This window comes from Pleurodeles waltl, chromosome 1_1, assembly GCF_031143425.1.
Source record: "Pleurodeles waltl isolate 20211129_DDA chromosome 1_1, aPleWal1.hap1.20221129, whole genome shotgun sequence".
NCBI lineage: Eukaryota > Metazoa > Chordata > Amphibia > Caudata > Salamandridae > Pleurodeles > Pleurodeles waltl.
This window is the reverse complement of record NC_090436.1, coordinates 146,495,943-146,508,881: the sequence shown is the minus strand read 5'-3', so window position 1 is coordinate 146,508,881 and position 12,939 is coordinate 146,495,943. Positions and strand designations below refer to the sequence as shown.

General features: G+C 46.4%; 1 protein-coding gene across 1 annotated transcript in view; it reads left to right on the top strand.

Annotated features, from left to right (window-relative positions):
* CFAP53 (cilia and flagella associated protein 53) overlaps positions 1–11,543 on the top strand; it is an 85,507-nt gene extending 73,964 nt beyond the window's left edge. The window contains exon 8 of the mRNA XM_069219223.1: positions 11,223–11,543. Within this exon, the coding sequence (XP_069075324.1) occupies positions 11,223–11,463 (241 nt within the window). The 3' untranslated portion in view covers positions 11,464–11,543. The remainder of the gene's footprint in view (positions 1–11,222) is intronic.
* Positions 11,544–12,939: the final 1,396 nt, after the last annotated feature.

Genomic DNA, 12,939 nt, shown 5'->3' with positions numbered 1-12,939 from the left:
GGGATTTCAGTTTTCCCTTACCTTGATGGCTGGCTGTGGAAAGCGAGTTTGCCCCAGGCAGTTGTCACCCACCTTCAGGCTATGGCAAACCTCCTGCACTCACTGGGGTTCACTATCAACTTGCCGAAGTAGCACTTGACTCCCTTTCACATGCTCCCTTTTATCTGAGCTGTCTGGACATTGTGCAGTTTTGGACCTATTCTCCCGATGGGCGAGTCCAGGATATTCAGAGTATGAGGCCGATGTTTCAGCCTCTATCCTGGATTTCAATGAGAATGGCACCAAGGCTTTTGGGCCTCATGGGTTCCTGCATCCTGCTGGTAACACGTGCCCATTAGCATATGCAGGCTCTGCAGTGGGACCTGAAGGTCCAGTGTGCTCAGCATCAGGGGAATCTCTCTGACATGGTCTAGATCTCGGAGGGGACCTGGAAAAGACCTGAAGTTGTGGATAACAAACCGTGATTCGGTCCGTGGCAAACCCCTCTCCCTTCCCCAACCAGATCAAATGGTTATGACAAATGCATCACTCCTGAGTTGGATCGGCCATTTGGAAAAAGGGGAGATTAGAGGACTCTGGTCTCTGGTGGAGTCCAAGCTCTGGGCGATTCTCTTGGCACTGAAAAGCCATTCTTCCTTTGATCAGGGGAAGACTGCTGCAGGTGTTCACAGGCAACACCACCGCCATGTGTTACTGCAGCAAACATAGTGAGGTGGGGTGTGATGGACCCTGTGTCAAGAAGCTCTGTGCCTCTGACCATTGCTGGAATCTCACAGCATTTCCTTCTTGGTTCAACACCTGGTGGGCTCTCTGAGCACTAGAGTGGACAGGATCAGCTGCAGATGCCTAGGGGATCACAGATGACATCTCCATCCAGAGAGGATTACACATGTTTTCTCCATCCACTTTCAGCAATGGGGAGAGCCTTGGTTAGATCACTTTGCCACTGCTGAGAATGTGCAGTGTCAGTAGTTTTGCATGCTGGAGTTTCGAAGGCAGCTCTCACTGGAGACTTTGTGTCTCTAGTTGAGGCCCAGTCTCCTGCACACCTTTCTGCCAAAACCACGCCTGCACAGAGTTCTCAAGGAGATCAGGAATGACCAGCCCAAGTCATTCTTGTGGCTCTGGATTGGGCATAGAGAGTCTGGTGTCCCAAGCTGTTGAACATGGCCCTTGGTCCACCAGTCAGGCTACCTCTTTGAGAGAAAAGCAGCGACAGGGGAGGGTTCTCCACCCAAACCTGTGTGCTCTCCACGTTCTTGCGTGGAGATTGATCAGTGACAGTTGACAACATTTTACCTTTTTCACCAAAGTCTGTAATGTTATTTTGGCAGCCAGGCGCCCCTCCACCAAGTTGGTATATGCCTGCCATTTGGATAAATGTGTCCCATGGTGTGCTTCCCACAACATTGACTCCATTTATGCATCCCTCTGTCAAGTTCTGTTGTTTGCATTATCCTTAGCCAGGAAAGGTTATGTTCTGGACACAGTTAACGGTTGGCCTTCTGCCATCACAGTATGTTTGTGGTTGCCAGACCAACCCTCTCTCCTTATGTCAACCATAGTGGCTAGGTCCCTTAAAGGCCTGCAACTTATGTTTCCCCTTAGACCATTTATAATGCTTCAGTGGTATCTCAGTTTGGTTCTCACATTTCTCATGTGTACACCCTTTGAGCCCCTCCACAGTTGCCCTTTCAGGCTCTTGACCTTAAAAACTGCCTTCTTAGTGGCTATAAAATCCGTCAGCAGGGTCAGCGAGTTACAGCAAGTCTGAGTGCACCCTCCCTACATTGCTTTCTATCCAGACAAGCTGGTCCTATGGACACGTGTCTCCTTCCTTCCTAAGTTTGTGACTCCATTCCATGTTCTCCAGAATATCACACTGCCTATTTCCTTTGTTCCACCCCATTGCTCCAAAGAGGCTTGACCGCACAAAAGAGTTCCAGATGAGTGATCAACTCTTCGTGGGCTATGTCGGAGCCAGAAAAAGGAAAGGCTGTGCAGAAGCAGACCATCTTGCGATGGATCGCCCTGTGCATAACGCAGAGCAATCTGATGCACAGGACCAGCCTACCTGAACCACTGTGTCTCCTCCTCCCCCTCCCCCCCGGCCAGATCCCTCTGCTCTGCCCAGATGGCCCTGGCCACCGTCCCTTGCATCCGCAAAAAACACCATTGGAGGCCGATCTTTCACCTACACTGGAGCAAAGAGCTGGAACCACCTCCCCCTGCACCTCAGACAAAGCCCGTCGCTCACCATCTTCAGAAAGAACCTCAAGATGTGGCTCTTCGGATGACACCTTTCCCCTCCCCTCTGATTGATTTAATGATTTGCATTGACCAAGAAATAGACCCCTTAGGGCTTGCGGGCTCACTGCACCAGAGCCAAGGTTGGGATCACTATGCTAGCCAGCAACGTTCCTCTCCTGGACATCGGTCAGGAAGTGATGCGGGCATCACTGCACATATTTACAAAACATTACTGCCTGGATATTCAGCTCTGTCATGACAGGCACTTTGACCACTCACGCCTTCGGGACTTTATGGATTCGCAGACCCACCTCTGAGGAATTATTACTTGGATGTGTATTCAAAGGTAAGGAATCTGTGGCTAGAAGTCTGTATTAGAGTAACAAGTTACTAACCTTCTGTAACGGTGTATCTGGTAGAGACTCTATCTAGCAGCAGATTCCTTACTGACCCTTCCATTCTCCCCATTCTGCGAATTGGTTCGGGTGTAAGCAACACCCTTTCAGGGCCTTAGTCATTTCCACATGGGTGATCAGTTCTCATCCTCGCTCCATGCTCCTGGCATAGAAAGTCCTGAAAGTAACTGACGTCAGCTCACCAAGGTGGTGCCTGTAAAGGTTCCACGCACATAACTTCTGCCGCAGATGATGCCGAAGCTGAGCCCAACGACCCCACGTACTGGCACAGAGGGGTACTGCTCAAAAGGCTTCTGGATCCAGTCTGACAGATGGGGATATTCAAAGGTAAGAAATGTGTGGCTAGATAGTCTCTACCAGATACGGCTTTACAAAGGGTAAGTAACTTGTTAATTAGGTGTATAATTACAGGGGAGTATTCCTCTTTCAGAATTTCATTTACAAAGATATCATCTGACACAAATATTGTGTACTTAATACAGTTTACAAAAATATCATCCCACTAGGTGTAGATTTCATATTCATAGATTCATATGATGGTCTTTTTGTAAATGGTATTTAGGACACAAACGTTTTGACAGACAGTATGATGGTACCATACCTTATACTCTCCTCTGGCTATTTGCATACTTTTACAGTATTGGTTGTTCCTTTTATTTTGCCTTTATTTGTTAAGCCCTTCTGCACTAGGTCTTTTATAGATTCACATGCTTGAAACAGGCCCAGTCATCGAGTTGTGAGCCGTGCTGTGATTTTCAAAGCAGTAATTAACTTTAGTAAGCATTAAAGTCAGAAAAACAGTGTCTGTCTAGTGAAGGCGCTCTGAAATCCATTCCATGTAGAAGCCATGATAGCTCAGATTTTTACTGCATGTCACGTGTGAAGGGAGTCCACTGTGGCGTTGCTCTACATCATTTTGAGGCCTCATTTACTTTTAATAGTTTCAGTTTTTTCCATTCTCAATTTTTCCAACCATTCCAGAAGCCACTTCAGCTGAAGAATGCTGTTCTTCGGTTTTTGGACCAGGAAAAAAAAAAACTGAACCACCAACATGTGGCACTTTAAGAAAAAGGTTCATAACCCTTATAAGAGTGCATCTACTGCTTGTGTCCTGGACTGACCACTATGAGATATGTTACAAATGTTTCACCAATCCTCTGAAGAAAAGTGAAATGAGAAGGCATTATCGCATGCATAGTTTTACACTGTGTACAAGTGCACATATCGAACTTCTATGTCATGGATGTTATTGGGAATTCAAAAAAGCTTTCCAGGACTATTCCAGTAAATCGTGACTGTTGTAGGTTTTCAGGTTTTTCTTTAAAAATCTCTGTGAATTTTAACAATTTATAAATCTGACCCCAAACATTTGAGTTAACCTTCAGGTTTAGACTTGGGTGTTTTTTAAGATTCAAGCCCAAAGTATTCTTGAAGCAAAGAATGCTGCAACTGTGCTATACGGGTTCTATGTGATTTCATAGAAAAACGAATTCATGAATATGATTACTGAAAAACTATTTAACGTAAACTGTTTAATGGAAATTTTGAGAATGAATGGCATTTACCTTTTTTGAGAAACCAATTCATAGCATGTCTTTTTGGTCGAAATAGTTTTTTAAATGCTTATTTTTTAAGTGTAAATGCAATGGTTGCAGGTCTTACTTTCAGAAACAGTTATCTCTGAGATATTTATTTCAATGCTTTAATTCAGGGGACAATATTTCATATTTATATATTTTACACTGTGAAACAAGGACTTCAGATGCTTTTAATTCGCTGATCAATCATCACCCATAAACACCATTCATTTCTGGGCCCTCACAACCCCTAAACACCATCAATCCCCGCCCCCCTAAAATCCCTCACCACACTTAAGCTACACTCATCCCTGAAGTCTAAAAGCCATTTCTATCCCAAAATTCCACCATCCCTGAAACATAAAAACATAAAATCACTCACTAACCCCGTCCATTGCTGAACCCTAAAAAACCCTTTCTACACCTAAACCCCACCTATCTCCACCCATCCCTGAATCCTAAAAGAAAACCCCACCGCCCTCAAACACGAGCCATCCATGCTGCTCAGCACCCTAAAATATTCATCCCTGAACCCTAAAGAACAAGTTACTTACCTTTTGTAACAAAGTATCTGGTATAGACATATTCTAGTTGCAGATTCCTTACCTTAGAATTTCCCCCAGGCGTCAGTCTGGATCTGGAGATTTTTCCTCGAGCAGTACCCCTGAACACTGTTAGGTGGCATCGATCGACTCCGCGTCCGTCGTTGGCATCGTGTTCGCTGGATATGATATTGCGAGTCGTATATAGCCACCACCCTGGCTCGTTGACGTCAGATTCTTTTCATGACTTTCCACGCCAGAAGCATGGAGCCATGAAGAACACTGACCCTGGTGCGTCAGAACTAGGCCACTGAAAGGGAAGTCCCTGCCCCTAGCAATCAGTTCGCAGAGCGGGAGCAATGAGTGGGTCAGTAAGGAATGTGTCTCTACCAGATAATTTGTTACCGAAGGTAAGTAACTTTTTCATCTGATAGAGAATTCTAGTTGCAGATTCCTTCCCTTAGAATAGATACGCAAGCAGTACCATCCCCCAGAGTTGGTTCTGCGAACCAAGATCCTGCAGGACTGAATGGGCAAAGTACCAGTTCCTTCACACCTGACTGTCCAGCAAGTAGTGTTTGGTGAACATGTGCAAAGAAGCCCACGTTGCTGCCTGGCAGATGTCCACCCCTGGAACTCTGTGTGCTAGCGCAGTGGATGCAGCTGTTGCTCTAGTGGAGCAAGCATGCAAACCCTCCAAGGGGTGCTTCTTAGCCAATGCATAGCACATTGTTCTCTGCATTACAACCTATCTAGAAATGGTTCTGTTCTGCACTGCCTGACCTTTCTGTGCACCCACATAACCCACAAAGATTTGATCATCCACCCAGAGCTCTTTGGTACGATCACAATAGAATGGCAACAATCTTTTTGGGTCCAGGCGGTGGAGTATTTCCTCATCCTTAGACGGATGTGAGGGTGCATAAAAAGTAGGCAAGTTGATGGATTGGCCTACATGAAAGGGCGTGACCACTCTAAGTAAAAAGGAAGCCCTGGTACCAAGGACCATCTCATCCGGATGGATAGAAATGAAATGTGGCTTCGAGGGAAGGACCTGCAGCTTACTCATTCTGCGGGCAGAAGTGATGGCTACAAGGAAGGCTGTCTTTAGAGGAAGAAGAAAAAGTGGACAGTTGTAAGTGACTCTAAAGGAGTACAAATCAGGAAAATAAGAACCAAGTTCAAATCTAATTGGGGCATTATGAACGGTAAAGGAGGAAACATATGGGTAATCTCCCAACAGTAGGAGATTTAAACAAAGAGGGTTGGTCAGGTAATATCATAGGAAAGCCGAGATGGCAGACAAATAACCCTTGAGCAGAGCCCTGTTGGGCTAGAAAAAGACCAAAAAAAAGATCTCAGAAAGAGGGGCAGAGAGTTGGTCAACAGACTTGTCTGTACACCATGCCACCAATTTGTTCCAACGCCAGGCATATACCATTTTGGTGGAGGGACGCCTGGCTGCCAAGATAACGTTATAGACTTTGGGCAGAAGGTCAAATGCTGTCAACTGCCGCTGCTCAACCTTCACGCAAGAACTTGGAGGTTGGACCGGTTTGGGTATGGAACTGTCCCCTACTTCTGCAACAGAAGATCCTCCCAGAGGGGCAGTCTGATTGGAGGATCGAAGGCCATGCTCAAGTGCTTGGGACACCAGACTCTTCATGCTCAGGCTGGAGCCACTAGAATTACTTGGGCCCAGTAGTTCTTTATCTTCTTGAGAACTCTGGGCAGAAGTGGTATTGGTGGAAAGGTATTAAGGAGGCTTGAGTTCCACTCAAGACAAAGTGCCGCCGAGCGAGTGTGCCTTGGAAACTCCAACGCACAAAACAGCTGACATTGCGCATTCTCTGCGGAGGCAAACAGATCTAACCAAGGATTTCCCCGCTGCTGAAAGAGACCGTGCATCTCCTCCGAAAGGAGACGCCATTTGTGATTGACCAGGCATTGGAGGCGGAGTTCGTCTGCTCGGGCGTTCAGAGAGCCCACCAGATGTTGAACCACCAGGGATATGCCCTGATGCTCCAGCCATGTCCAGAGGTGCAGAGGTTCCTGACATAGGGTCCACGAGCCCACCCCACCCTACCCTGCTTGTTGCAGTACCACATGGCAGTGGTGTTGTTTGAAAACACCTGCACCACTTTCTCTTTGAGAGAGGAGGAAGGAATGCTTTCAATGCAAGCCTGATCGCCCGAAACTCCAAAAGTTTGATATGGAGCCCGGACTCTGCTGGAGATCAGACACCTAGGATCTCCACCTCTCCCATGTGGCTTCCCCTTCCCAGGAGTGATGCATCTGTCACTACTGTCAGATCTGGCCGTGGAAGGGAGAGGGATCTGCCTCTGACCCAGTCGTGGTTCAAAAGCCACCACTGCAGGTCTTGCAAAATTCCCTCTGAGATCTAGACCATGTCGGAGAGATTCCCCTGATGCTGCTCACACTGGAACTTCAGGTCCCACTGCAGAGCCTGCATATGTCACCTGGCAGTGTTATCAGCAGGATGCAGGGGGCCATGAGACCCAGCAGCCTCAGAGTAATTCTTAGTGAAATCCAGGCTAGAGGCTGAAACATTGGTATCGTAGTCTGAATATCCTGGACTCGCCACGCAGGAGTATAGGCCCAAAACTGCACTGTGTGCAGAACAGCTCTGATCAAAGGGAAAATCTGAGAGGGAGTCAGGTGTGACTGTGGCATGTTTATAGTGAATGCAGGAGGTCCGCAGTAGTCTGGAGATGGGAGACGACAGCCTGGGGCGAGCCCGCCTTCAACAGCCAGTCATCTAGGTAGGGGAAGACTGAAACCCCTAACCTGCACACATGAGCTGTGACCACTGCCATCACTTTGGTGAACACCTGAAGGGAGCTGGTAAGACAAAAGGGGAGCATGATAAACTGAAAATGTTTGTGGGCTACCGTGAACTGCAAGTAATGTCTGTGAGCGGGCAGGACAGGAATATGGAGATATGCTTGCTGCTGGTCCAATGCTATCATCCAGTCTCCTGGGTCCAGGGCAGATAGGACTTGAGCCAAAGAAAGCATTTTGAACTTATCCTTTTTGAGGAATAGATTGAGGGACTGGAGATCTAAGATGGGGTGTAGGCCCTTGTCCTTTTTGGGCACCAATAACTAGTGGGAATAACAACCATGACCTGCTCTGGCACAGGGACCCTCTCTATGGCTCCATTGGCCAAGAGAGCTGTAACCTCCTCACAGAGAAGTGTCAGATGATACTCCATCATCCGATCGTAGCATGGTGGAATGGATGAAGGGGGTAGTGTTGAAGAGGAGGGAGTAGCCCCTTTGGACTATTTGAAAAACCCACCTGCCTGACATGATGGATTCCTAGTGGGGCAGGTGGTGGTGAACCCTGCCACCAACTAATCCCTGATGGGGAAGCATCAGACTAGGAAGGTTTGGAGGCTGCAGTGGGAGGGGTGGTGGACTGGGCCGACCGCTGGCTCCCTGATCCAGGAGGACATTGGATCCCATGTCTCTGGCCACACAGAGGCTGGGCAACATGCACGGCATGGTTGCTGGAGGGAAAGGGACGTGGTTGGGAGCCCTTTCCATAGCCACAAAAGGGGCAAAAAGTAGACTGAGAGGGGCAAGAGGCAGCTGCAAGGCCCAAAGACCGATTCTCTTTTGTCTCTGAAGAGACGGGTGCCATCGAAGGGCATGTCCATTTGCACAGCTTGGACATCCCCCGAGAAGCCAGACATTCTCAACCAAGCGTGGCACCTCAAGGCCACCGTCGATGCAACCTATCTACCCAGTGAGTTGGTCATACCCAGTCTACATCATATTGTGAACGTAGCTGCTTCTCTCCCATCAGCAACGTTTTAAGAGAGAATGGCCCGGGCCTCCTCTGGGACCTGTGGCAGCACCTGTGCAACTGTGTCCCATAGAGTATGGGAGTAACTGCCCAAAAGGTGTTCACAAATGTTTTGCTTTCAGTGGTCAAAAAACACCAAAAAACACATATTTCACTACAACGTAGCACAGTACCACAGTGCCAGACTGGAGGAAGAAAACATTTTCTTTCCAATCTGATCCAGTCTTTTGGATTCACTATCCGGGAGAGCAGAAGGGAATGCGCCTGGGAATGCGCCTGGGAATGTAGCGGCCTGGATAACCAGGATCTCAGGGGTGGGCTGTTGGATCATGAATACTGGGCCATTAGGCACAGGCCTATGGTAGCAAGCAATTGTCCTTTTAACAGGAGCCCCTGTGCTAAGTTTGGACCAAGACCACAGTAGGACATCAGTGAGAGCTTCACGGAAGAGCAAGAGGGGTTCTGAAGAGGAAGCAGCAGGCTAAAGCACCTGAGTCAGGAGGTTGGTCCTGATAGCCACAACAAGCAGATCGGGGCCCAAGAACTTTGACACTCTCCTCACCACCACTGAATAAGACGCTTCCTACTCCATAGCCACGGTAGGGGGAGAAAACATGCCAGCATCAGGGGAAGTGTCTAGACCACTGGCTTCACCCAGGTCCTGAGCCCAGTCCATGGGACCATCAAGCTGGTATTCTAAAGGGTTCAGCGCCCCCTCGATACTTTTACCATACCTGTACCCAGAAGAATAAGGGTCAGGATCTGACCTAGGGTCCCCATTGAAGTTGAAATGGGTGTTGAGTGACGCCGGTCCGGCTCTGTGTCGAAGTCGGCAATAAGTATAGGATCAACGTGGGCCTGGACGTCGTCAGGAGAGTCGATGTCTGCACCGTCGTTAGGGAAGGTCACAGTGGCACAACCAATACATGTGCAGATCCAGAAAATGGATCCCTGGGTGCCTTCCTGGAGCTGAGGCCAAAGCTGTTGGCGCAGAACCTTATGGGGCTCCTTCTAGCCCCATGAGGCCCAAAGGCACTCCAGCAGGGTCAAACTGCCCAAAGATGAGGCGCATGGCCTCGTAAAACTCACCCAATTGGGCAGGGGTGGTTCCCGAAAGCTCAGGGAGGCGCAGAGCCGACACAGAAGTAGGCACCGAGGATGGAGGCCTAAAGCGATGATGCTCCTTTTCCCACATCGCATCATCCGAGCAACCGGGTTAAGTCGAAGAACGTTTGCTCTACTTCGACGACTTCTTCTTTTCTGAGCGTCCTGAAGATATCAAATGGGATGACGACGAGTGTGGGCTCTGCGAGTGGTCTAGGGACCTTCCTCTTGACCAAGACCTGGAGCGATGTGGATCCTAGCACTGGGCCACATGAACCTTTTAGGGACTGCTCCCTCAAAGCCTTCGGGTTCATGACCCGGCACTCAAAGCACGATTTCTGGTCATGGTAGCACTCCACACATCAAAGACACACGAGGTGCGGATCTGTCATGGACACTATCCGATGACAGGAGTCACATGGCTTGAAACTGTTCTTCCATGACAACATCTCAATGCACTAGAATGTCTTTAAAAACAAACTTCGACAAAAGTTGAAAAAGTCAGTCAAAAAGTGCTTGTTGGGTAGCTCTCTTTGGATCTGCGCGTAGGCTGGCGTGGAAAGAAAAGAACTGACGTCAGCGTGCCGGGGTGTTGCCTAAATATGAACCACAATGTCATATCCGGCGAACACAATGCCAAATGCAGACGTGGAGTCGTCCTATGTCACCCAACAGTGCACAGGGGGTACTGCTCCAGGAGAAATCTCCTTATCCAGACTGGCGCTGGGGGTAAATTCTGAGGTAAGGAATCTGCAACAAGACGTCTCTATCAGATACTCATTTCTACATCTAAACTCCACCCATCCCTGAATTCTTAAACCGCTCACCACTATAAAGTCCACCCCATTTGGAACCCTAAAAACTATTTACCAACCCAGCCACTACCCATACTTAAACCTTAAAAACCCTCACAAGCCCTAAAATCCCCCATCTATGAACCCTAAAGCCCCTCAACACCCTTACATTCCATCCATCCCTGAAACCTAAAAAACACCTCACACACCTAAGCACTACTCCTCTGTGAACCCTATAAACCCTTCACCAGCCCTACACTCCACCCATCTCTGAACCCTAAAAACCCCTTTCTATGCCTGAACTCAAATTATTCCTGACCCCTCATCACCCTAAACTTTAACCATCCCTGAATCTAAAAATCTCACAGTAGTTCATCCCAGTTAAATGTAATTTGGATTTTCCTTAACATTATCTCTTCTTGAAAGTGTTTCCTTTAATTTCCGATTTTATTTGTATTTCCTTAAAATTGACTTTCCTTAGTACTGGTTTTCCATGATTTGGTTTCCTCTACAGTGGTGGTTAAGTATTTTTTGTTTTCCATTAATTCACTCACATCTGCTATACATGGTTTTCTTTCAGCTCCTCAATAAAAATGTTGAAACTTTTTGATGTCATCCGGGAAAAGAATTTAAACTTTGTTGATGCTTGTGATGCAAAATGTTAAACATTTGATATATTAGATGTACATTTTTATTTTCCTATTACAGAGAAAAGCAACATGCTAAGGAATATCAGGACCAGCTCCTGTGTCAAGTAGCATATCAGAAGCATCGCAAAGACATGGAGTCTGAAGAGGAGTGCCGGGAATTTCAAGCCGGGCTTCAAGCAGAGATAGAGTATCAGAAAAAACTGAAGGAAATTCTGTCAAGGCCTTATGTGAGCCAGGAAAACGTGCACCCGCTGAGAAAATCACGGATTTCGAGTCCCAAGGACTGGTTCCCAGCATAAGAGTTTCCATCTAGGTACACTAACGCGATTGTATGATACTTTAAGGCAGAACTACAATTAAATGTGAACGACCATGCTAACATCTGAGCAGTTGATTAGTCTTCAGTTTGATTGTGCACCAGTGGTATTCTGAAAATTGATTCGTGCTCAACTGTGTTTCCCTTTCTCTTGTTTCTGTTAGTATCATTCCCTATCATTCCCCTTGTCATCCAAACTTGCTGTGAATGTTTCTTCCTTAACATTTTTCAAATTCCAGTCCTGATGAACTATGTTCATTTTGCCTATTATTTTGGAGGAGGACCATTCTTTTAATGCCACCTTTCCTCATAAGTTATACCTGACAACATCAGTAACAAGGTAATCTCACTGAAGCGGTGGGACAAGTTTTAATGGATCAACAATAAATACATGTTTTGAGTCCTCCAGTATAGGACACCGACAAATGAATCTGTGATGAACTCAGACCACAAGTGTGAGGACTTTTAAACTGGTATGTAGTGTTGTTCCCATGCAATAAAAATTATTACTTCTCGTTGAGAGAAATGTGGGATAATGAATACCGCAATGAACACCTGAATTTTCCATCACAAAACAGAAATTGTAATTTTATTTAACATTCAAACAGTATTTTTATCAATTGTAAGCCACTGCAAATTTTATAATTTGAGATATAATCTTCCAAGATATGTTCAGCAAAAATAGAGGCAATTCATGGTTGAAGGTTCATTGTTCACCCAGTAAAATTGCTCATGTACCCAAGTAAGGAGATCTGGCTCATGATAGTGACTGAGTACTGAGCAAAATATAAACAAATGTAGTCCCTATTAAAAATAAATTCTTGTTTCTTTATCTCTTGTCGGCCATAAAACCACAAGATGATTAAAATAATTACAAAAATATGGAAGAGAAAACATAGACTTCAAGAATATAGTAACTCGGGCCTGATTTAGAGTTTGGCAGAGGAGGTTACTCTGTCTCAATCGTGACAGATATCCCGTCCGCCGTATTACAATTCCATTATAGTCTATGGAAATTGTAAAATGGTGGACGGGATATCTGTCATGTTTGTGACGGAGTAACCCCTCCGCCAATCTCTAAATTTGGCCCTAGTTCTGATATACACTTTGTTCAATTTAAATTAGCAAAGACCACGTGATAATTGAAATGTACACACGCACTACTATTCTGCTCTAAAAAAAGAAGCTGTTTACACCCGGGTTTGCGATCAGAATGGAATTCTTTAAATGCATGTTTTGTAATGCACTGAAGAAGAGCCTCACAACCATTTCATGTTGGTTGTAAATATTGTTGAAGAAAGCTGTTTGTAGTCAGTGGTTGGGCTCGGGTGATACACCACAATTTGGAGACCATCCCACAGATCTGAAACTAGAGGAGCCAGTCTGATATCTAGATCAAGAGCGATAGTACTTTATGAAAGCCACATTGAACCCTAAGGAGAATAAGCACGACTGCATG